Source organism: Anastrepha ludens, chromosome 5 (genome assembly GCF_028408465.1).
Source record: "Anastrepha ludens isolate Willacy chromosome 5, idAnaLude1.1, whole genome shotgun sequence".
NCBI classification, from domain to species: Eukaryota; Metazoa; Arthropoda; class Insecta; order Diptera; family Tephritidae; genus Anastrepha; species Anastrepha ludens.
In genome coordinates, this window is record NC_071501.1 from 103,138,779 (window position 1) to 103,165,843 (window position 27,065).

At 37.4% G+C, this 27,065-nt stretch overlaps 1 protein-coding gene across 3 annotated transcripts in view; it reads left to right on the top strand.

The window, feature by feature from the left end:
- LOC128862998 (homeotic protein spalt-major) overlaps positions 1 to 26,433 on the top strand; it is a 61,690-nt gene extending 35,257 nt beyond the window's left edge. Inside the window, exons 2-5 of one of the 3 annotated variants that reach the window (XM_054101866.1) lie at positions 15,342 to 19,901; positions 20,230 to 20,309; positions 22,121 to 22,201; positions 24,433 to 26,433. In XM_054101866.1, the coding sequence (XP_053957841.1) occupies positions 15,342 to 19,901; positions 20,230 to 20,309; positions 22,121 to 22,201; positions 24,433 to 24,462 (4,751 nt within the window). In that variant the 3' untranslated portion in view covers positions 24,463 to 26,433. Of the gene's footprint in view, positions 1 to 15,341; positions 19,902 to 20,172; positions 20,310 to 22,120; positions 22,202 to 24,432 lie in introns of all 3 variants that reach the window. The other 2 variants (XM_054101865.1, XM_054101864.1) reach the window with 2 other exon arrangements.
- Positions 26,434 to 27,065: the final 632 nt, after the last annotated feature.

Sequence of the window (27,065 nt, forward strand, 5' to 3'; positions counted from 1 at the left end):
TAAGAAAGCATTAAAATAAAATAGAATTTAATAATTTATATTAATTAGAAAACATATTCTTCGGCTAAGTAAAATCAAGCAAAATAGAATCGAAATCTCGTTGAGTTCTTGAAGTGAATGCATTAATGGAACGTTGGACACTTGCGTTATTTTCACTCATGTTTCATGTGCAATTAAACAAATTGAATTATGCTATGAATGATCTCATGCGCGAACCTTAAGTGAACTAAATAATCTCAAAGATATTGGCTTCTAATTCACTGCAGCTGCATTGAAAAACTTAGTCCTAAGTCATATTCTAACTCATAGATCCTATTTATAAGTGCTAGGAAGGATATTACTGTAATCCTTAGTTAAATCCATTAAATAAATAAATAAATACATTTTTTTTACTTTCTATATTTTTTCATGTTCAATTAAAATAGTACTAAGTTCACAATTTTCCAACTATATTAAACGCAAAATTTTTTTTTTTAATTTTTAATCTTTTTTATTCATAAAAATTAACACTAAAAATTTTAGACAGCTTTAACAATATTTGTAAATTATTCAATTTGTATTTAGAAAGTATGAAACAATTTGTCAGATATTTTTTCAATTACTACTTTCCAAATTCGCTGTTTTCTGATTTTTCGTTTTGAGCATTTAATTTAAAATATTAGTTTTTTAATAATTTTTAAACTTCAACATCAAGTTTTCGAAAACCAAAAGAGTTCTTAAAACAATTTGGTTGGTTTGCTTTAAAAAATTTTGGATTTTTAAAATTTTATTATTTTTTTGCTTTATTTTTATTTTTTTTCTAAAATTTTTTAAATTAAAAAAAATTTTTTTTTTTTAATTTTTAATTAAAATTTTTTTTTTTAATTTTTTTTTAAATTTTTTTAACTTTTATTTAATTATTTTTTTTTGCAAAATATACAAACAATTTTAATATTTGCGCAATTGTAGAGTAACTGCGGGTATTGTGGTATAGGCGGGTAATGTGGTATACCAGCTTTATTCGAAAACTAAAGACGTGGAAATAACGGAGCCAAGTTAGATATTTCGGCATTCTCAGAATCTTAAGAAAGCGTGATTTGATTTGTGTTTTGCAAGGCATACAGTGAGCCAGTTGTAAAAAAATCGCGTGGTCGTGTGGTTGGCATTTTTTTGTGCTCAGTGGAAAATTTCTGGCAAATTAAAATCCTGTGCTTTAAACTGCATTTATTCATCGGGAAGTAATAAGTGAGTTTAATACTAGTGAAGCATATAAGCAATATTTTTGTATATTTGATCGTTATTTAATTATTCAAAATTAATTTGTTCAAACTCTAATGCGGCTATTGTGGTATAGGTAAAGGCGGTTAAAGTGGTATAGTGTACCATATTACCCTCACGATCAAAAAAATGCCGAAGAAAGGTGAAATACGAAAATGGAAAGCAGAGGATACGAAAAAAGCTATCCAAGCGGTTAGAAAAGGTGAAATGGGTATTCTCTTGGCTTCCAAGACATTTAGTGTCCCCCATACCACTCTGCAGCGCATGTCAAGAAGCGAGAAATCCATCGAGGAGCTGTTAACAACTAAACTTGGCCGGGCTCCGATTTTAACAGCGGAAATTGAAAATGACTTAGTTAAATATTTACTAGAAATGGAGTCAAGGTACTGGGGACTAACACGCGCAGACGTGCGGTCATTGTGTTATCAAATTGGCACAAAAAACAACATTCCCAATAAGTTCTCCGTTATTAAAGAGTGCGCTGGCAAGGATTGGCTAAAAGGCTTCTGTAACCGACAGCGAAATGTTCTGAGTTTTCGAAAGCCAACTGGAACAAGCGTCGACCGTGCACGTGGTTTTTCTCGAGAAAATGTTGATATATTTTTCAAGATCTACGAGATCCTCCACCTAATCGGAAAGGCCAGAAAACAAAGGCAACTGTTTTAACAACTTCGCCTTAATAAATGTAATTTGTTACAGAGCATTGAAAGCATTAACAGAAAACGCAATGCCCCGGTTAATCCATCCCCAAAACCTTCTAATAAAAAAAATATTTCTACCAAATCGTTTGTTGACTCGCATTCAAGTGACAGTGAAGAGGAGTTTCCAGATGTTCCACCAACAAAAGAATCCTCTTGCAACTACTGTGGCAAAATTTATGGTCAGGATATAATAATGAAGCCTTGGACCTCTTGTCTGCAATGCGAACAAATTTGGGCCCACGAAAAGTGTAATCCCAATCGAAGTGCTATTTTTCTTTGCGATTCTTGTAAGTAATACTCTTACAAGTGTTATGAATTTTATTGTTGCGTTTTTTGTCAATTGAAGCTTAAAATATTTTTGTTCAATATGTTTTAATTCAGTTCATTATCCTTTTTTAAATGGTTCGCAATACAATTTTAGTTATCAATCAAAAGTAACTGACTTATTATTAAAGGCATTATATGCGGGTAACGTGGTATACTATACCACATTACCAAAATAAGGTATACCACATTACCCGCCAATTTCTTTAAGGGCTTGTTTCCGTCTTTTGCAGTACTTTCTTAAATATTTCTGAAACTCGCGGCTCTAAGGCTTTTGAAGCTAGGTTTATTTGAACTTAATAACGGTAGCATATTATTGATAAATTTTCATTCAAATCAAATAAAATTTAACGATTTTATAGACGAAAATAAAATGGGTATACCACAATACCCGCAGTTACTCTACCAAATTTGTTCCACCGAAATTTTATGCAAAGTGTTTGTTTACTTTAGGGGGGAGCCTGGTTTATGAGGTCTAAAAGTTGCATCTCTTTGCGATTTTTTTTTTAAGGAAAAAATTAATTTAGCACTGTAAAGTTTTTTCTATCTTTTAATGAACATTTAAAAAGTATAAAAAAATTTTGTACTGGTTAAAATAAGTTGAAAAAAATGTTTAACATAGAAATTAGTAGAGCGCTGCAACGCTGGAGTTTCCAACTGGCGTACAAGATACAGCTCGTAATTATTATCTAAAGCAAAAAATTCAAATGGATTTCTAATTATCATGATTTTTTATTCTAGATGAACTAAGAAAACTGAGAGAGATTCCAAAATTTCAGCTTTTTGGAGGTTTTAAAGAAAAAAATGCCTTTCTATAAAAAAAAACTTCACTTCAACTTGGTATAAAAATCTTGAAAAATTGTTTTTTATCTATTTTGTTAGTTCAAATAGAAGAGAACTTAATACTGAAGGGAACAAGCTATGATTCATTTCAAAAGGTTCATTAGTTTTTTTTCATTCATGTACGCCAATTCAAAGAAATCCTAAAAATGAAAAGTCGAGAAAAGAAGATAAAGCTTGTACTATAGCTGTCCGGTCACAGCGTAACTACCTAACGCTCGCCTACCTTTGGCTTTGTATCTACGGAAATATTGAGAATTAGGCTCTGTAACTTTGTGTGAATATTGTGAGATATATTAGGAATTGCTTAAAACGGAAAAAAAATTGATTTTTTTGATTTCATTTTTTAACCATTTGATGATTTTGTACGCAGAGCGCTCGAGTTCGGTAGACTCTAGCGCACCAACCCGCGCGCTGCTCGCAGGTTTCGACATGTTCGTGTTACATACGACACATAAACGCATTTTGCCAATCGCTACTTTTCATTTGTTATTTTTAAACAAAAAACTTTTTAAATACAAAATAAAACAACCTGAATTTGCATATCTCAAAGTCTCCAATTCAAAATAGAATAACTTTTTTTATATTAATCGTAAAAATATTTTTAAAGAGGACCTTAAAGCTAAAGAGTAGTACTTTGCGATGCCGTTGTGGAAAATTAAAAAAAAACTTTACCTTGCTAAAAAAAAAAAAATTAAAAAATGGCCATAATCTGCATTTTTTGACTATTTAACCTCAAATTGCCAAAAATCCTGACGTGCTGGAGCATTTACAAGGTCATATTCGTTTTCAGCATAAAAATACCTTCAGGAAACACCCATAGCCGTTTTAGAAACTGTACCTCGCAGGACTGTGTAATTGTTAGTCAAATTAGTTTTTGAACATCGAATTTTTTTTTACTATTACTTCATTCGTTGTTTTGTTTAGTTTCTTGTGTTCTGGCACAATACCACTTAAAAGCCAGGCGAGTTCTATACTTCAATTTGTTTTTTCAAATAACACATTCTGTGCGTCTGTGCGGCATTATTAAAAACGCGTTTAAAATGCCTGGGAGCCCCATTGTTTGAGGGTCTGGAGGATGTCTCATAAGTGGATCTCCAAGCTCTGCTCAGATTCGCCAAAAGCGCTGACATCCTACATGATGACTACTTTCAGTATTCATAGCGGTCGGTCTCCATACCAGCGATACCAGCTAGGGACCAAAAGGTCTATGCGTGGCTTATTGCCAACCAGGCTAACCTAACCTAACCTTTCAAATAACTTGTTTATAAAATTGAATGCTTGTTTTCAAAAAACTTCTTACATTTGAAATTTTCGTAAAAAAAAAAATTAAGTACTTTCATTTATTTTTTGACTATCGAATTTTTTATGTACTGATCTTCACATTTTCACAGTGGTTTTTAGTAATTTTCAATATATATTTTTAATATTTGTATCTCTGCGACAGTTTTTGGTATATTCAATATTTCTCTATAATCAAAATTTGCTTCTTACATTTTTTTTGTTTAATCAAAACTTGTACCTCACACATTTCATCTATGTCGCATTCGAGATAGAAGGTTATCAAATTCATTTTCGAAGTCAAGTACAATATATTTTTATTTTTATCGAATAGCTTTTCATGTGGCATCAAAATCGAATTTTGAAGGTCAATATTTGCATTATATTAAAAATTTATATGAATTTGTCACTTCGCTGGTAATAAAGGAAAAATTAATTTAACGTTCACCCAAATTGCTTTGCTTTAAAAAAATGCATAAATCAGATTTTTATGGTCACGAAAAATATTGGCAAACATTTCTTCAAAACTCATAAAGTAAAAATATATTCAGCTAAGTTTAAAAAAAAAAAAGGAAACAAAAAAATGCATGCGCGTCCCTGCAGTAGTTAAAAAAAAACAAATGCTTTATTTGCATTTTAAAATTTATGATTTGAATGCTTTTTTTTGATGCTGCATTGTATTTTAGTTGAGTAAAAACTGAAATCGTTATTCTTTTTGCAGTAAATTACGGCTGTCAGCTAATTAGTGGCGACAGATTTATAACAAAGCGCTGCTCAATCTCACTATTAGTGATTTGTTTAAAAGATTTTATTAATACCTTTGAAGGGATAACCCACACATTTTTATGAGTGATCGTTCATCTATGCAATTTTCTCATACTGTTGTTGTTGTTGTTGTTGAAGTGGTTCGGTGTTTCTATTGATGTAGTCCTAAATATCGACTAGCGCCGCTTTATCCCCACTTTACTCCACGTGTGATGCCTTGTTTTTTGGTTTATTTTTTGAGTCAGATCCATTTGAAGAGCTCCAAGTATAACAGCAAATTTCTTATCTCTATGTCTGAGATTTCATTAATTTGTTGGAAAAGAGGCTTCCAAAAGCGCAAACTCTTGCTTTAGCTAGACCTCGGTATTTGCATAAATAGTGGAAAATACTTTCTTTCACCCACTCCGCCTGACAGCTTCTGCAGATGGGGTTGAACTGGAGATTAAGTCAGGCTGCATGATGCCCTACTATCCAGTGACCTGTAAGGGTTGCAGTGATACGTGAGATGCTTGGGCGAGAGCATCCAAACAGGCAATTCGTCCTATGGACTAAGTGCAATAAATAAATGGCAGTGATTTCCACAATAAGACATATCAAAAAGTGCTTGCACCGACTGATTTATCTGCTTGGAGATAGACGAATTTTAAATGATTTTTTTTGTTTGTTTTGTTTTTGGAAATACGTTCGCAGAGATCTGACTCTCGCTTGATATGTTTTGTTGCAAGAAGCTTAGAAACCTTTGATCTTCACTGATAAACTCTCTGAGGATGATGTGATCTCGCATTGTAGATGTGATCTCGCATTGACTCATCTCATCGGAAATGATATTTTTTTAAGTTGTTTTGTTTTTTAGATTCTTAGACATTGTTTAGAAGGTCGATAAGGTCTGTTACCTTTGTGCGTTCTAATCGCGTTCGAAAAAAAATTCAGCCGAAGCAACCTGGATGCTGCATCGGTGACCTGATTTTTTAGTCGCAATTTGTGAGCTATGGAAAAATGCTTCATTATTTTAGTGACGGTATGCCAAGATCTCGATGAGGAAATGATATATTTGAAAACAATCTATAGAGTGAGCATCAAAGATTATGATTTTTCATAATAATAACAAGATTGTCTAAGTAATATTGACCACAGCCACATAGACCATCGTTACGTAATTTAGCCTTAAAAAGCATTTACTGCTGGTTCTTGGAATAACATTCGAAAGGATCTTGAGAGAAAATCGGCGCCAAGAACTAATTTGTTTGTATTTTTCAATGGATATTATTGATCTACTTGGGAGTTGTCTACTTGAATACATTCATTGAGATTTGTAGTTTTTGAAAAATTTTGAAATACATTTAAATAGCTTCAATGCTTGAACAAGGGGTCACAAAATTAATCACTGTATCAGGAGATTTATAAATTTTCCGAATAGCGTACGAAATCATATTTGAATTAGACAGCTGAAGTATATAATATAAACAGACTAGTAATGGAGCGCGTAGTGAAGTTAACTATTATCTCACACAGTTTTTGTCCGGGCACGTGCCCTTTCGCAAGTGTTTGTGGCAAATGGGAAATGTGCATCTATCAAACTGCATTTATGGAGATACTGAATACGATGATGCGTAGCACATCTTCTTTAAATGCGGGCGCTGGAAGACAGAGAGAATAGTTCAACAACGACGTATTGCTGGATGTACACCTGAAGGAGTAATCGAAGAAATGATGATAGGCGAAGAAAAATGGAATGCCGTCGAAAATTTCGTTGAAGATATTATCTGTAAAAAGAGGCGTGAAATGGAAACTTGTGCTGAAGAGCATTAACCATATCTTTGGACCGCTACCTTGAAGCGATGAGGAAGCAGTCCCGGGGTTGAGGAACAAATCCAAGAAGGGAGAAGGGATGCTTTTAGTGGAGTCATCACACACGTAGTAACGAAATAATTTTTAACCCAACTTTACCGTTTTTTTTTTGTTTTTTTTTTTTGTTTTTCCCCATTTATTTTATACATCTGTCCTTTGACATTAAATATGTTGTTTAACAATTTGGTCAGGTCAACTTCACCGTAAAAACAAAAAAAATTCAGCGCGTATAGGTCGAAATAAAGATTTCCATCAATCAACATTTTTTTTTTTCATTTAGGAAAAAAAGTTATTTAAAAGCAAAATGGAATGATTTCCATAACTCAAAATTTTTTTATTTTCATTTAATAGGACTATGAATAAGTTCGTGCGGTTTTACAACAGATGGCGTAACTTGATTATTATTCCATCGATCCACATTTCCAAACATTCATTGGAGAGCTACTGTCGTAAGGCACAAACGTCAGTATAAGTTTTTTATTTGAAGCGTAAACAACAATATTTTTACCACACTTGAAAATGTCGAATTTCGTGCCAAATAATGTGTTTTTGCGGGGAATTCTTCTTCATTATTTTAATATGAAGAAAAAAGCAGCCGAAAGTCATCGTATCTTGGTGGAAGTTTATGGTGAGCATGCTCTATCTGAGCGAACGTGCCAGAAGTGGTTTGCACGCTTTAAAAGTGGTGATTTTGGCTTGGAAGACGAAGAACGCGAGGGTGCGCCGCCAAAGTTCATGGATACCGAATTGGAGGAATTGCTCGATCAAGATCCGGCTCAAACGCAAGAAGAGGTTGCAAAAACTTTGGGAGTTGATCAATCAACCATTTCCAAACGTTTAAAAGCCATGGGAATGATCCGAAAGGTAGGCCATTGGGTGCCGTATGAATTGAAGCCAAGAGACGTTGAACCCCGTTTTATGGCATGCGAACAACTGCTTCAACGGCACAAAAGAAAGGGTTTTTTGCATCGAATTGTGACTGGCGATGAAAAGTGGGTCCATTACGACAATCCAAAACGTCGGGCAACGTATGGATACCCTGGCCATGCTTCAACATCGACGTCGGCGCAGAATATTCATGGCCTGAAGGTTATGCTGTGTATCTGGTGGGACCAGCTGGGTGTTGTGTATTATGAGCTACTGAAACCGAATGAAACGATTACGGGGGATGTCTACCGACGACAATTGATGCGTTTGAGCCGAGCACTGCGAGAAAAACGGCCGCAATACGCCGATAGACACGACAAAGTTATTTTGCAACATGACAATGCTCGGCCACATGTTGCACAAGTGGTCAAAACATACTTAGAAACGCTCAAATGGGATGTCCTACCCCACCCGCCGTATAGTCCAGACCTTGCGCCATCCGATTACTATCTCTTCCGATCGATGCAACATGGCCTGGCTGACCAGCACTTCCGTAATTACGATGAAGTCAAAAAATGGATCGATTCGTGGATTGCGGCAAAACCGACCGAATTTTTCACAAAGGGAATCCGTGAATTGCCAGAAAGATGGGAAAAAGTAGTAGTAAGCGATGGACAATATTTTGAATATTAAATTTGTAACCATTTTACGTCAATAAAGTTTCAAATTTCGAAAAAAAACCGCACGAACTTATTCATAGTCCTATTAGAAAAAAAAGTTATTTAAAAAAAAAATTGGATGATTAATTTTGCGCCACCTTGCTACACTAAATGTGTGTTAATCTCTGTCAAATTTCTATTTTAACTTGCTTCCGTTTTCTCATATGTCCAGCTTTCTGCCTTAACATTTCATTTTGAAAATTGCGTCAAGAAAATCGGGTTGTTGTATTCGCTGTAAAATCAAAAGGGAGTTGCCAAACTACGATGATGGTAAAGTTTCGATAAAACAGATATGTTTTAACAGTAAAAATAATCAAAATTTTTTTAAAAGCATACACTGGATTTAGGAGAGATAGGGGCAAGCTTCCCCGCGGCATCACAATGGGTTATGAGCCTTCAGTGTGTCCCAGAGGACAACCGCTTCAACTTAACCTAAAAGTAAAAATCGCGGTCTCCACTTGCCATTTGCACTTGTCTTACAGAGCTTTTTTTAATATAATCCATAGAAGGTGACGATGTGGCGCAAGAGATTTAATCACTGCTTATATTTCGACTTTATTAAAAAAATTTCCATTTGTGGAAAGTATCAGGACGCGCACCATAAATTGGACAAAAAAAAATTACTCAAAAACAAAATTGGATCATTAATTTTGCGCCACCTTGTAGGTGGACTATTCCAAAGTAGTTGCATGTTTTTGCGCTTAATTTATTTCGCAATAATTTTGAAAACAAAATTTCATCAATTGATCATATTTTTCCCAATCAATGATACATTGCTAGAGTCTGTTTTTTTAGTGGCAATGTGTCACAAAGCACTTATTAGATGAGCTCATTAGTGATATCATCGGTTATTTACATCATTAGTGAGACTTACAGCCATAGAAATAGAATGGAATGGATTTGGGATATGACTTGTGGGCCAAATTAAAAGTTGGGTATGACTGTCAGAAGTGCATCCTATACATTTTACAAGCGTTTTTGTATGACTACTTACTGCTGATTATAGAACTACTTTTCGTTTATAACTCACGTGCCCTATTCCCAAAAAAGTTCGTTAAAAAAAATTGCTCACGATGCACCAAAAATTCGAATTTATTTATTTATCACCTTTTTTGTCGATGTTTCGATGAAAATGCACATTTCTGAAGTGTGATGCATTCGAGAGCAATTATAACAGACAAATCTATGGACATGTGAGTATGTTTGTACATTTAAAATATTAATAGTCGCAGCCAAGTGTATAATACTTTTGAAATGCGCTGCTAATAAAGTAACGAAAAATTAATCAGGAAGCTGAGACAAGTCAATAAAGAGTGTATGTATGTATGTATGTATGTATGCATGTGTAGCTACATGCAAGAAACTGTCTCAGCAGTAGTTAAAGCACAACAAATGCTAGTTCCCAGTTCTAGTTATTGCAAAGATCTGTACAAACACACACACACACACGCACGTACATATATAAGAAAAGTCACTGTTGCTAAAGTGTTTGCTGCTGCCAATTGAGTTATACGGGCTGCAAATGCAGCAAAAAGCTACAGCAACAGCAAAGAAAACATAACACAACAACAAGCAACCACCATCTTCAACTACGCTACGCCTTTGCCGTTTAACTCCACGACAATGTTTTTTGCTATTATTATTGTAATTTGTTATTTTTTGTTGTTGTGCCTTTTTAATTTTGCTGCCTTAGCTTTTGTCTGATTTTACTTGCGTTACGTGTTGTTGTTGTGGCTGTTGGCTTTGCTTTAGCTGCCGCTGGATTAGTGAAAGATTTCTGCGCGATTATGGCGCGCTCACGCTGTATGCCTGTTATGCGCTATGAATTGCGCGCTGCAACCGCATGCCGCATGCCGAATGCCAAATGTGCGCGACAAACATGTTGCAAGGCGGGCCGCACAGAGGCCACAGTTGTGAGCCAGCCAGTGCAACGGCAGCAGGCAAGTGTTTTTTAGCAACAGCAGCAATGGCAGCGGCAGGCCACTAGCAAACGACAGGTGTATGGTCACACCAAAGGCTATGCGCTGGAGTCACAGTAATAGAAGTAGCTGATAGGTTTTGTTTGTCTTTCAAGGAAAATATATTTGCAAAAATAAAAAAATTAATACAAAATATTTTAGTTGGGACGAAAACACAGTGGGGCTTAGTTGTACGATAAATAATCGGCAACTGAATTAAAATGAATCGAATGCTGCTTAAACAATTACATGACACAAAAGGGTCGGGAAGCCCTCAGCACGCATTGTGACACATTTTACGTTCAAATTCGATATCAAATTGACTCAAGTGGAAAAGTCTCTTGATTACTTCAGATATTAGACGAATTATAAGAAAAGAAAAAAACTGCTATTTCACTATCCAATGGGACGTTTAAGCTGTTGATGATGGTTACAGCACTCAACGTCAAAGTATCAGCCGAGTTCTGTTTACGCCCCGAAAGATTATGTTGGCATACATAGATACCATGCGCGGACAGTTTCTGCAGAAAACTGTACTCACTGAAAGGCGCACTTTGAACCTGAATGCTGCGCAGAAGCCTACTAGTAAGCTTTGAGAGAAATATTGAGGGCATCTTCAATCTTGTCAAACCTGTGCTGGACGATTAGAATTGCTGTAAACGCTGCAAAGGATTACTTTTACTAAAAATCGGTAAACATCACTGCTATTATGTTTACGTTATCAGGTTTATTTTAATCAGAGAAAAAAATGTTGAGCCTAACGCTGCATTATTTACATGAGACAACATTTTCAATAAATTAGAGAACTTGAATATTAAAAAATATAGATTTTTATTTAAGTATTAAAGGTAAAAAATTAAAATGTCCGGTGGTAACTGACAAGGAAAATTTTAATTTTCTAGAATTTTGTAAACTTTCAACGAAGGCTAAATCAAGACACCCACGTCACGACAGTTATGGTTTTGAATAAGTAAGAGTCTTCGCTTATTTAGGGATCAGAATTAACATCGATCAAAATGCCAGCTTTGAAATCTAATAGAGAATCTCTCTTACCAAAAAGTGCTACTTTGGATTGATTGAGTACTAAAGTCCACACTCGACGAACAAAACGAACCTCTATAAGGCGCTCATCATGCCCGTTGTATTATTTGACGCAGAAGCTTGGACGATCACAACATCCGATGAGGCAACTCTTGGAGTGCTTGAGAGAGAGATTCTGCTCAGTAGCAATGACGAGTATCGCAGGCGATGACACAATGAGCTGCATGAGCTTAACGATGGCATAGAAATAGACATACCAAAGACCTATCGGCTCCGCTGGCTAGTCCATGTCGTTCGAATAGATATGAATACTCGGCCTCTAGAAGTACTCGATGCGGTGCCAGCTGGTGCTAACAGAATAAGATGAAGGTCTTCTTTGGGTTGGAGAGATCAGGTGTGGAAAGACTTAGCTTCGCTTGATTTGCCCAACTGGCGCCGGTTGTCACAAGAAATAAACTACTGGCGCATTTCGTTAAACTCAAACAAACTCGCTTAAGCGGCTAACACGCCAATCAAGTAGCGAAAGAAATCAAGACTACTGTAATTGTAATTTAAGATTAATTTACTTTTATTTTTGTTATTATTGACGATTTCCATTGTGGTAATTTAAAAAAATTTTAGGTTAGGTATATCTGCCAGTTTTGATTAGATCTCACATAGGCCACACCTGCTCGTAGTGTTACCAGTGTTGTTGGAGTCGTGTTAAACATAGTTCTAGGCGTAATTAATAGTGCAGGCAATTATTATCGCCCAGCTCTGAGTGAAATACGGTATTAACGACGACAAAACTCGCAATGTGTGACCTGACATTTGTTTATAGATTTCATGTTCTACCTTCTGCAGTTTGTCATTCCTTCTATTCGAAAAGTAGATAATCGAAATACGTCAAATAGGTCAATAAAACAAAAACAGTTTAATTATTCATTGATATTTCTTTCATTATTCATTTCCTCCAATATAATTGCCAGCGTAAAGAATACAATATTTCTAGGGCGGTTCGTTGAAATTAGTAATTTCGGCTATTTTTTGAGCCGGTGTATCATCCTAGTGCTGATTTTGATGGTACTAGATTTCTCTGTTTATCTTTCTTTACTTTCTTTCTTCCGTTTTTTTCTGTTTACCGTCTAACTCTTCGCTCTCCTGGTTACCGCTAATGATCCGATGATTAGGAAATCAAAGCGATTCTCTCAGACACTAGGACTCAAACTCATCGAAGAATTCGCTCTGGCAAGTTTTTGGCGATCTTGCTTGAACCAATGAACCGATGATCAGGAAACTAAGCTAAGCTAGAAATTTTTAATGTTTAATTTCTAAAGCTGGTCGCCCTTAAAGTTGTTTTTGTTATATATAAAAGGTTGCTACGAAAGTCTTCCGAGATACTTGAGAACATAATTATTTGGGTAATTTCTCATTAACCATTTATCTTAAAACAACATGTGGGATTGTACTTTCGTGCCTAGAGTGGAAACCTCGTATCAGACCCGAGATGACTTTTTCTGACCAAAAGTGAAAAGCTCGTTTCTCATACGAGATTGTTTTTACGCACAAGAAAAGCTTCTTTCATCGAAGGTGGCGCACACAACCGTCGCTCGATTCATAGCCCTTGAAGGACTCAACAGCTTCTTCAGGCATTGAAAAACGTTGATTTCGATTTTATGTTTGATGTTGAAGAACATAATGAGCTGAAATGAGACAGCAACTAAGAGCAAGCGTCGTGAGAAGTAATTTAAGGAAAATAATGAGAAGTTGTAGCTGGAATGGGGGCGGCTATGTCGTGCACGAATTATAATGAATAAAAGAAATTAAATTACTATTTTTTTGTTTTAGTCGCATATTTTTACAATTTTTCCTTCCTATGAAATTTTACCTTCCGCTAGTTGAGCCTACGATTTGCCTACAGGTTGCTTCTTTAATTTAAGTATTACACCTTTTTGGATAGCTAAAAACATAATAAATATATATTATATATATAAATAATAATTTGCGGAATAGTTTCAGCACAAAATTGTGTTTTTTCGTAATACGTGAATTAAGGGAATCCTAGTGAAAAATCATAAATTCAAGATTTTACCAAGCCGCCATTTTGAACTGCCAGGGCTTGGTTCAAATTTTATTGACGATTTTTATGAATTGACCTACCCTTTAACTAAGCACAAAACCAAAAAAAAAAAAAAGACGCTGGAATCAAAATTTAAAAAAGTGGGCATATATGCAAAAATTAAAAATTTTTTAAAATTACTTTTACTACCGAATATCTCGAAAATGGTTGAGTTTTGCGCATCGTGACATATAAACAAAATAATCAGAAATTCCCCTAGTACTAAAATAACCTTATAAAATTCCCGCGTACGTCCTTTGTTCTATGTTTGGCTGTGCTCTTCTTCCAATATGTGGTATACCTACGTCTTTAATGTTGGTCGAACCTAGAATTTTATGCCGCCTCTGAATGACAGATGATTTTTTAATGAGGAGCTTTTGTTCATGGCAGATATATCCTCAGAGGTTCGCCATTGCTTGCCGAGGCGCAACTGTTATTAGAAAAAGGCTTTTCTATCACTTAGTGTTTCATGCCGGTAGAGGGTTTCGAACACGAATCTATACCGAATATCAGTCACTCTTGAACCCATTCGGCTATGAGGGCTATCACTTTGTTATATATTACATCAGCTATATTTCAGATATCGATCGGTTATTTTATGTTTATACTTAAAAAATCCCCTCTACTTCCAATTTTGTATTGCTTTTCGAAAAAAAATGTCAGGCAATTAATGATTGATGAACTTTTGATCAGTTTTATGTGGTCCAGGCTACTCTGTTTTGGCTTCAAATTCTTGAAAAAGCTAGTAAGATATTATAAATGAAAGTTGAATTTTAAAATAATGGAACTCAGCAATATCAACTGCATGTCCTAAAAACACTGTAATTGCACTTCGGTTTCCTTCGCATTCCCATGATCATTAAATCCTGTTCGAAATTCACGTGAATCGCCGCTTAAAGTCAGCGCACATTGTTAACTGTAACGTATGTTTAATCAACAACAACAGCAGCCGCAGCAGCTAGCAAAAACAACAATTTATTGAATGTATAAGCAAATAAATATGGCACGATTATGACAAGTCAATATGGCAATGGTAGCCAGCGACGGACAACGCTCGCGCGCGTAATCGTGCGCACCTTTTCCGCGTAAAACGAAAAAAGAAAAACAATTTTTTCTTCTTCTTTGTTTGTTTCGCTTAAAGCTTGGCGATTTTTTCTCTTATTTCTTGCATGTTTTTTTTCGACCAGTTTCTTTGTCGTCGTTGCCACTGCTGGCTCTTCATTAAATGGCGAAATGCAAGTGGACAAGAAAGCGAGTTATTAGTTATCGGTTTGTTGGCCGCTGTTGGCACGTGAAACCAGCCTAGTGATGGCCACTGCCGCGTTCGCGTTGTCAGTCAAGCGCATGCGGTCGCGCCTCAGCAACAGTAAGGCACTGCCAACTTGTGTGCAAGATTCGGGTTGTAGCCTGTGTCCGCCACGCTTTTCGTTTTGCCGATGCTCTACGCTGAGGGACCTCATTTTCCAGCTTGTTAGGTTTTATTTCCGTGGGGACACTCATTTACACCTGCTTTAAAATTTTTCCTTAGCGCTTAGCGCTTAGCATTACGTTGTACGATTTTCAATTTTTCTATTTTATATTTAAAAAATGTTTTTTTTCTTCTTCTTTCTTTTCATGTTTTTTATTCTTGCTCGCGCTGCAGCTTCAGATGATTCAAGCGATCAGGAGGAGAATGGTGCTTGCTGCTCGCCCATTACTAGCCAAGAAATGGCGAGTAACAAAGACTCCACAAACACAACAACGGCAACAACGGGAGCTACGAATGTGGTTGCCTCGCCGCAGCAAAGCGCAATTGGCAATGATTTGTCCGTTGCGGCACAAGCCCAAGATCGCGCACAAAGCGCAGCCGATGTGGCAGAAAATAGCACAACAACAGAAGCTGCTGCACACGACGTTGCAGTCACTGAAGATCACAATCACAACAACACCAGCAACATCGACGGCAATAGCAATAGCAACGGCAGCGCCCATGATGTTATAATGTCCGGTGCATCGGCAACGCGACTAGAACAAGCGCGCGGCTCGACACCCGTGGAGCGTTTACTACAATTGAAATCACTTGCCAATGCGGCGGATGTGACGACGACAATGGCAATGGTGAGTGGAGACAGCGCCGCGTCGGCAATTAGCGCTGCCAGTTCGCCGCCATACAATACATATCCCACAGATAACGCTTGTAAGACTAACAACAACAAATTTGGTTCACCCACGCCTATGGATATGGAGGAGCAGGAGAGACCGCTTTATGCATCGGCAGGCACGATGGCAAAGCAGCGCGCGCCAGCAATTGAAGGAGGCGGCGGCGGCGACAACGACGAAGAAGAGGAAGATGAAGAAGAGCAGGGAGCACAGGCACCTGAAGAATTTGCGCTGAAACAGCATGCAAAAGAATTAACTGCTAATTCAGCAACACCAAAGCCCAGTGGCTCAGAAGAGGTCAACAATGCAGCTGCTACATCCGATACAGATACCATTGCGAAGACCACTTCTGCGCCCCTGACACCCACCGCTAGCATATTACCACAAAATGCTGCCGCTTTTGGCGCCGCACCCGTCAATCTGGAAGCCATACAAAATATGCAAATGGCTATCGCGCAATTTGCCGCCAAGACGATTGCGAATGGTGCGCAGGGCGGCGATAATGACGCGGCTATGAAACAGTTGGCATTTTTGCAGCAAGCGCTGTTCAATCTACAGCAACAACAACTTTTTCAAATACAACTCATACAGCAGCTGCAATCGCAGTTGGCAATGAATCAGCCGAAGGGTGCAAGCGAAGGGGAGGTTGAGGGGGAGGGTGAGGGTGAAGAAATGGAAGAGGAGCGTGAAGACGGCGAGGAGGATACATATGAAGAAGAAGAACGTATTGCGGAGATGGAATTGCGTCAGAGAGCGGAGGCGCGCATGGCTGAAGCGAAGGCGCGTCAGCATCTGATAAATGCAGGGGTACCGTTGCGTGATGAAACCGCCCCCGGTGCAAGCGCAACCACGTCTAGTGCGTCAGGAGCAGCTAGTGGCGCATCTCCCTTGGAGTCGCTAAAACGCAAGCGTGAAGATGATAGTGATGCCTTTGGCAGGGCCAGCGCCAGCAGACGCATAAGCGTTGAGGTGACGCACGGCAGCGCTACACGACACGGCGAGCAAATGCCAGCATCATCGGATCCGCTGAGTAAGCTGAAGGAGTTGGAGAATATGCCACTGCCGTACGGTTCCGATCTCGCGTCTACCATAATAACCAATCACGATGATCTACCCGAGCCCAATTCACTAGAGATGCTGCAAAAGCGTGCGCAAGAGGTGCTGGACTCCGCCTCGCAGGGCATACTCGCGAACAATATGGCCGATGAGTTTGCATTCAGAGACAAGAATGGCGATCGTAATGAGCCATTCTTCAAGCATCGTTGCCGCTACTGCGGCAAGGTGTTCGGTTCCGATTCCGCGCTCCAAATACACATTCGTTCTCATACCGGCGAACGCCCATTTAAGTGCAACGTTTGTGGCAGCCGCTTCACCACCAAAGGCAATTTGAAGGTACACTTTCAGCGGCACGCGCATAAGTTTCCGCATGTGCCAATGAATGCTACGCCTATACCCGAGCACTTGGACAAATTTCACCCACCTCTGTTGGATCAAATATCGCCAGATAGCTCGCCATCTCATACACCGGCCGAATTGCCACAGCAAATGCCACAACACATGCCGCCTGGGTCACTGCCGTTACCCTTTCCACCCAGTACTGCTTTCCCCGGCTTGCCTGGCCTGTACCGGCCGCCAATGGAGCTGCTTAAGTCTTTGGGTAACGCTGGCTTTCCTAACCCGTTTTTTCCGCAAATGCCGCTCGTTGCGGGGTCACGCACAGAGACCCCTGCAACACAGACTGCGTCCAAGGGAAATAAGCAAGATACACCTACAGATTTGCGCAAGTCCTCGGCGTCCAACTCACCCGAACTGCCTGTGAAGACTGAAATTACGGAGAAAAAGGAAGACGATCAATCAACAGTGCAAAAGGTAACGTCGCGGTCATCGGAACCAACAAATGGTGATACACCACCGGACGCACCGCCAGCGTTGGACATAAAAATCAAGGAGGAAAGTATCGATATAGACTCGCACGACGAAGAGATGGATCGTGCGGACACTCCACCCGCTCAGTCAGCATTATCACCTGTACGCGCTACCTCATCGCCAACACAAACGAGTGCTAGCGCGCCCTTCACGCCTCCAACTCCAACCTCAAAACCGTTGGCACTGACACCTGTGGGGCACCCGGCACAACCACCAATTACAATTCATGCGCATCCCTCACCAGGCATGCATAATCACCTCGATCATCTGCCCACACCTGGCCAGTTGCCGCCGTCTTTCCACCATCGGGACGACTTTTTTGCGGAACGTTTCCCATTGAATTTTACGAAAAATCTCTCACCCGAGCATCATTCACCCATACGCTCGCCCGCCCACTTACAGCGCTCACCGTTCTTCAATCCGATCAAACACGAGATGGCACTACTGCCACGCCCACATAGCAATGACAACTCTTGGGAGAATTTCATAGAGGTTTCAAACACTTCGGAAACATTAAAGCTGAAGGAGCTAATGAAGAACAAGAAACTTACCGATCCGAATCAGTGCGTCGTGTGCGATCGTGTGCTGTCGTGTAAGAGCGCTTTGCAGATGCATTACCGCACCCACACAGGCGAACGACCTTTCAAGTGCCGAATTTGTGGGCGCGCTTTCACTACCAAAGGTAATTTGAAGACGCACATGGCCGTGCACAAGATTCGGCCACCCATGCGCAACTTCCACCAATGCCCCGTCTGCCACAAAAAGTACTCGAATGCACTGGTATTACAGCAGCACATTCGACTGCACACAGGCGAGCCGACCGATCTAACACCCGAACAAATACAAGCAGCCGAAATACGTGATCCCCCGCCATCAATGATGCCCGGCGCCTTCATGAACCCCTTCGCAGCAGCAGCTTTCCACTTCGGTGCTATGCCGGGAGCAGGCGCTGCCATGGGTCATCTAGGCCCGCACAATGGCACTCTGGGTTCAGAGTCATCGCAGGGTGATCTGGATGAGAACATCGATTGCGGCGATGACTTCGACGATGATATCTCCTCCGAACACATGTCCAGTGGTCATGACTTAGATGTAAGCGATCGGCCGAAATCCAGCGATGACTTCAAAGGCCTGCTTTTCGAGCAAAAGCTACGAATCGATGCCAGCGGAGTCGTGAATACCACACCCCGACCCCGCTCGTCTACCAGCAATGCAAACTCAATAAATTCCGCCCCAACCAGCCCTAGTTCGGGAGCTCCGCGTCAATGCTCTACGCGCACCAGCTCGCCGGCTCGCTCTATGTCTGAAGCATCTCAAGGCGCGTTGGATCTGACGCCGCGCGCCTTGCCTGTGCTCGCGAGCAACAGCAGCAGCAGCTCGCGTTCACCAGCGCCAACAGCCAGTGCAACTCAAGCAGGCGGACGCAAGTCACCTACACCACCACTGCGTAATAGCAGTGCCAATAGCAACACAACAAGAAGCCCAAATCCTGTGCCCTCACAAAAATCACATTCACAGCTGAGTCCTGCTGCGGCGCTTACCTCACCTCTGGTGCCCACCTCGGCTGTCGATTGCTTGCCACCAGTGCTGCATCACCACTTACAGCAGCAACATCAGCAACTAATGCAGCAGCAAGCGGTAGTGGCGGCAGCAGCGCATGCACAGGCTCAAGCGCAGCACCATCACCAACAACTGCAGCAGCATGCAGTCGCTTTTCATGCGGAGCAGCTGCGGCGTGAGCACCAAATAAAGCAGGAGCAGCAGCAGGCAGCACATCAGCAACATATGCGACAACAACAACACCAGCAAGAGTCACATGCGTCGGCGCAATCACCACATCAGCTAGCGTTGCAGCCACCGCACCTGGCGCATCACCTACAACAACAGCAACACCAACAAGCAGCAGCAGCAGCAGCAGCAGCGGCGGCGGCGGCCCAGCAACAACAGGCATCGGGTGCGCTACCACCACAGGGGCCACAACCACCGAACCCACTGGTTGCGGCGCGTCCGCCCTTCGGCATGTTCCCCAATTTGCCGCTCTTTCCGCCAGCCACTGCGCAAACGATGTGCTCAGCTATGAATACGATTGCGCAATCGGTAATGCCGGCGGCACCATTCAATCCACTTGCACTTTCCGGTGAGTTTGCATACTTTTTGCTTGCACTATAGATTGACCTACTTTCTGGTAATTAACACTTAGTTTTAACGATATTACTTTGTAGCTTTGCTCTGTTGCGCATGCGCAACTGGTATTTTTGGCTATAAAATTATTTTATTAACTGCATCTTTTAATTAAATAAATGAACTTTTTGCTTGATTTGAGTTTGAGTTATTGCCCATGTTTTCCCTTCAAAGATTTTAATGTGTTTTCAATTTTCTTTTTTTGCGAAAAAAATTTCGCTTTGTAGGCGTGCGAGGGAGCACCACCTGCGGCATCTGTTTCAAAACATTCCCTTGTCATTCAGCTTTAGAAATTCACTATCGCAGTCATACCAAGGAGCGACCATTCAAGTGTACGATCTGTGATCGTGGCTTTACTACAAAGGTGAGTGACGAAAAATGCTTTGCTTTTTATCAAAAGAAAATAATAAGTAATAATAATAAAAAAAACCAAATTCTTTATAAAGAAAATTTTACGTTTTTGGGGTAAAAACCACAGCTATCAAAACTATTCGCTTACTTAGAAGAGATTTTTAAAGGAGAAAAATCTGAAATAAACAAAAAGTGTATATAAAAAGGTGGCGCAAAATTAATCACTCTATCGGAAAAAATTATAATTTTGTGATTGAAATCTTTTATTTTCTCGTATAAATGTCCAGAAGTGGCAGTATACCTACAAACAGACAAGAGCGCGTAAAGGTCAATTTTTTGTTTAGTAAAAACCTTATTCAAAAACTAAATTGATGATTAATTGTGCGCCATCTTGCAATTTGTGTTGTGCGCCGTAATGGTGTTCCACAAAATGGAGAGACCTTCACTTTTACGCCGCCTCCGAAAGGCTAGTTCCTCAGCTTTATTAGGGCAGAAAAACTTTCGGGATTTGTCATAAAAAATAAATATCATTTTGGGTTTAGTGCCCACAGTGGGTTTTGAACCGGGCACTACCAACACATTCGGCTACGGCGACCGTCAAACAAAAAGTAAAGGGTGGTTTACAGTGAAATCTCCCTTGGACGGATACTCACCGTCTGTCAGTTTTTGTCTGTCCAAGAGAAATGTTCATTCAAAAGAGAGTAACTTCTTTCGATGCATAAGATTTGGCTTAGAAAAAAATGTTCGCTCAAGGGAGGGGCCCGGCTAAGAAAGGCGTCCGTTAGGAGAGGTTACACAGTATTTCTAAATCACTTGTTCTGTAGCCGCTAATAGCTATTCGGCAAGTGAGTGAATAGTCTAAAATCACACTGATTTGCGATACAAAAAGGTATGCAGAATTCCCAGCTGATTCCAAAACTCGAGGTAATCGAGTTAATTTCTTTTATGAATATTTCGAGATATAGCAATTTACCGTTATTCTGTCAAAAAACAAAAAAAAAAAATAATTCTCCTGAACCCTCCGTTGCACACCTTCGATTGGGGACCCAGGTCTGGCTTTTTTTGTCCTGCTCGAGGATCCTTTTTAAAAGGTTGTATCCGTAAATCGATAGAAAATAAAATTTTAGGAATCTACCTGGAAGCTCAAGTCGAAGTCAAAATTAATTAAATTCATAAAAAACAACTTAAAAAACTAAAAAAAAATTATGAATTTCTATTAAAGCCTGATCTTTTAAGACAAAATCCGAAACAAATGTCAATGTATAATTGTATGAAGGCTCTCAAATAAAATAATTATAATTCAATATTTTTTTTTTTTTTTCCGTATTAAAGTTTGCATTTTTTTTTAATTTTTCCATACAAAAATTAACTCGATTCTCGGAATCACCGAGCGATTGTACATACATACATACATAGCAATTGGATAGTGACATCCGGTGCGCGAAAAAGAAAGTCAAAATTTGTAAACTACTGTAAATAAAAAGTTAAGGTTAAGAACCTTACAAACGTTTCCAGATCTCCCCAGTACAAAATTGATTGTTCTACGCTTGAACAGAATTTCAAAATATTCCAGTGGCTGCAAAAGTATAGAAAAAAATTTAATCAGTCGTTGGCAAACTCCTTATTTTTTTCTTAAATAAAGCATAGATTTACCCTTAATCAAAACAAACAAAAATTCCAGCTATGAATTTTAGCTAACCCTAAAAATACTTAATTTCTTATTACCTACATTTTTACAAAATATTTCTTTTTCACTTTCCAAGGTTGCAATTCAAACAAAGCTAATTTTATTCTTTCTTTTTATTTCCTTTTCACTTTCAACAGGGGAACCTCAAGCAGCACATGCTGACCCACAAAATACGGGACATGGAACAGGAAACTTTCCGGAATCGTGCAGTAAAGTATGTAAGTGTTCCAAGAATATACGGATAGCACATAACTACATACATACACATAATACATACAAAAACATAGCATAACATAAAGAATATCACTACACAAATACATACTTAATAGCGCAAAAATCAGTTTTTCATCAACATATTTTGGAAATATTTTATATGTATTATTTATCCATGTTTTATTTATATTTACCTATGCTGCGTTCCCACAGCAAGTAATGCGCTCTCTAAGTAATTCGTGAATTATAATACTCTGTTTACACGGTATATTCGTAATTCACTCTAGCTGCGCTTTTTCGTGTTCTTTGCTTTTTATTATTTTTATTCGCTGCAAACATCGGTGCTGGAAAAAATTTTAATTAAAACTATGATTTACTTTACACTATAATCAATGCTCGGACTACTAAGTAAACTTTTACAACCACCAATTGTTTTTGAAAATTTCAGTTTCTACCACTTCTCTCTAAAATCTTATCAACAACCTATTCTAAAGGGTGGTTAAGTTTCAAGGGCCGGTGTTGATTTTGAATAAAATACAATTTTTTTTTTAATTATTGTCATTTTTTTTATTGTGATAATATTGGTATGACTGAATTACGTATGGAACAAAATATCAGCCAAATAGCCGCAGCGACCTCGGCGGCACACCTAAATCCGATGGCCCAAATTTTCGATGACGCTGAGGCATAATTGGGGGTCTATGCCGTTAACATGCCGAATTATCTCATCCTTTAGCTGTTGAATTGAATTCAAATAACCCTAAAGAAAGAAGTCTAACGGTGTCGTTGACGTTTAGGTATGGTTCACATTAAAATCGGCCCTTGAAATTTAACCACCCTTTATATAACTCGTCAATTACATTTTCTATGCAGCATAGCAAAAACGCACAAAAAATTAGTGCATCTAACAAACAAAGACGATTACTGCTCAAGTAGCAACTACGGCATTAGTAGCAGTGCATCAGAAGCGAGAGCAGTAGCGGCAGCTGGAGCACACAATAATAATTTACATGAACCGCTCCGGCCGACTCCAAGTTCTTTGCCACTACTTCAACTGCAGAGAGCACTTATATTTTTTTTTTGACTGTTGCTCTGTTTCTTTGCCACTACTCCAATTATAGAGAGCACTTTACATTTTTTTCCATTGCTCCGAGCTATTAGCAGTAATGAATTGTAGCTTGGAGCAGAGCAAAACAGTTGATTGCGCGTTTTACGCTACCTCCTCTACTACTCACCTGTACATCAGTTCAGACGGTAGCGAGAGCAAAAATGAAAACTATTAAATATTAGAGGAGTTTCAATCGCTGGTAATGGTAATTACAGTAACAAGATTGCGTCCATCAGAGAGTGCGTTACATCACATTGATGCTGTTGTTATTGGTGATTCTGTTAGGTATTTGAACGAGCTTCTCCTTCTATTTGTGATGTGCGTCTTGATGTTGCCCCACAAATGGTGCCGATATTGTAACCGCTAATTATAATAATGTTGATAAAATCACAGAAATAATCGAAGTTGACCGGCATGTTAGTAGTTGTAGCATCGTCTATGAGCTAAAGATCGATGATAAAACAGTTTTAAGCCATTTGCACCAAAACTTTACGCAAAAATTATGGATTTCTTTTTCCGCAATTTGATAAATATATAAATAAATAAAAAAAAGTTAAAAAATAAATTAATTAAAAAATAAAAAATTTAATTTTCTAAGCTTCCCTAAAAATAGTAGTGAGCGCACACAAGCTTTCACGAACAACTGATACGCAGACTCAGCGATACTCTGATCGCCATTTGCATTTCCATTTCCACTAATTTAATTTTTTTTATACATTCCTTTTTATGTTAAATGCAATACCCTTTTTTCCATCCAACATAATTCAATTTCTGTTTATTACACATAAATATTTTTTCTCTCGTTTAATTTCATTTATTTCATTTCACTTTTAAAATTGCAATTATAGCTCCTTTTATTGCTTTTCTTTACTTTTATAGATTTTCCCAGGCTTTTTTATATGTATTTGCATTCTTTTACAATTTTTCTTTTTAATTTCCTTCGCTACACAATATTCTAATTAATTTGAATTTTTCATACTCTTTCTGCTCATCTAACCATTTAATCACATTTTCACACACACAAACACACATGTAAACAGGCACATATATATATTTTTAATATTTATGCATTTTTACCTTCAACCGCACTCACCTGTATTTCCGTTCTCTTTTCTTTGCTCTTTACAGATGAGTGGCTGCAAAGAAGGCTACGAGTAGTGAGCTCATTGCATACGTTTAGAGAAGAAAACGGGCGGTAGCTGAATTCATGAATACAAAAAATAAAAAACCCACACACACACATGATAACTAGAAAGAAACCTGCAAAAAGTCCAAAAATCTCAAAATTATGCTCTTAAGGTGCTACCAGGTGCGTCGCTCTCTATACCCACTTCCCCTCCCACACCCCAGTATGTTGTTTGTATTTCGCTGGTGTTGTGTGGTATTCATTTCGTGTATTTATTTGTGTAAAACTTCAATGCAAATATGCAAAGAGACAATGCAAGCAGTAACTGTTGCACGTGCTTATCGAAAGAAAAAAACAAAAACAAAAAATAAGAAAAAAAAAATAAAATAAAACACAAAAACAGTTTAAGGAGTTGAGTAATGAAAACTAGTGTTTATATCCCTTAGTAATGATCTCAGCAATGGGCCTCGAGTGGCTGCTTTGAAAATGAAATGAACTTAAGTTGTGCTAAATTATTTTGTACTAAGTTCTACTCAACGAGTATTCACTGTTGATTTGTACTTTACCTATCTTAACACAGCATGGCCGTATCGGAAAAAGATGAATGACGAAAAATCATACTCGTAAAATCCTTTTTTGCTTCTGCCTTTTGAAGAGTGAAAAATAGAATAAATAAGTAGCAGCAGATTAGTAAAATTGAAAATAACTTTTTGTTTAAACAAGCAGCGCGCGCAGCACAAACAAAAGTGAAATGAAGCAGCCATATAAATGTGAAAAAAATCAAGAAGAATATGTTTGGCTGCGCAAATTGAGAATTATTGTTGCCAATGAAATATACAATGAAAATATTATGGGGCAATTCACAATTAAGCGCAAATGGCCTGGCAGCATGGCGTTTGTAAATAATGATGGTAAAAATATTTTATTTCATTGTTTTGTTGGCATTGGGAATTTGCAAATGCTATGATGCCAGGTTATTTGCGCTCCATTGGGAACTGCTCATAGGTGATAATAATTTGAATAGGAAAATAAAAAATATTGAATGAGCGAAAGTCCAAATGTTTTTTGCCAAGCAGACGTGAAAATACTGCGATGGTCAAATAAAAAAAAACATATACATACATACATATATGTGTACATGCTTTCATAGTTAATAGCAACACTTCGGTTGCGGCACCTGCATGCCTTCTTTCATACATTTCCATATTCTGCAGAAGCTCTTCAATATTTGAATTTTTATTATCGGATTTTAACGGTATTTTTTCGACTTTTTATCTGTTTCTTGTTTTATTGCTCGTCATTGCTGTCTTCTTACCTTTGCTGGTTGTTGTTTGTAGCGATCGCTGGCTGCTTCAGAGTTCATTTTGTTTTCCAGGCTTTGGTCCTCAATCATCTCTTTTAGTTTAAACAGATAAATACTTACATAAAAATCTATAAATGAAAGCAAACTAATTGAAGCATACAGATAATTCTCAACTACATAAACAAACTGTTTATTGAATTGAAGAAAACGCAATAAAAAACAGAGAAAAAATCAAAAATGAAACGTATCCAAAGATGCAGCAATGGTGGTCGCCTGTGTACGAGCCGCTCTCTGATGTATAAGCTGGAAGAGTGGGGGCGTGGTACATATGTAGCCTATTGTTTATTGCAATGAGACTGATTTCGTTTCAGTTAGACTCAAATAAGCAGAAATTCTATGAAAATAGGTCGCTCAGAAGAACTATACAAATTTTTATTATTTAAAAACGAATAAATAAAATTAAGTAAAATGGCATAAAAAAATTTAAATAAATTAAAGAAAAAGAATAAAATAAAAAAAGAATAAAATAATAAAATAAATAAAGTAAAATATAAAATCAAAATTAAATTAAAAAAATAAATAAATAAAATCAAATACAACAAAATAAACTAAAGTAAAATGTAATGAAATAAAATTAAGTGAAATAATTAAACTAAAGTAAAATGAAATAACGACGAATTAAATAAAAAAAAGTAGGAAAGAAATAAAATTAAAAAAATTAAATTAAATTTTAAAAAATATTGAAATAACATATAATAAATTAAAATAAAATGAAATTAAATTGTATTAAATAAAAAAAATAAATTAAAATATAATAAAATGAAATTAATTTACATAAAAAAAAGTTATGTAACACAAATAGAAAAAAATAAAATGCAATCAAATTAAATAAAAAAATATAAAAGGTTAGAATAAAATAAAATAAAATAAACTAATTTAAAGTGAATTCAGAAAAATGAAATAAAGGTAAAATTTATTTAGTTAAATATAAAAAAAATTAAAATAAAATAATATTTAATTAAATTAAAAATAATTAAAAAAAATAAAAAAATATATTGTATATAAAAGACAACGAAATAAAATGAAATCAAATCAAATGCAATAAAAAAGTGAAATAAAACCAATCAATAAAATAAAATAAATTAAAGAAATTAAATGAAAAATTAAACTAACAAAAAATAAAGTAAAAAAAATTAAATCAAATTAAATTGAAAATTTATTAAATTAAAAAGAAATTTAGCAAACAAAGTAAACTAAAATAAATTATATTAAAATAAAATAAAATTTAATTAAACTAAGAATATAAAAATAAAATAAAAAATATATAAATGA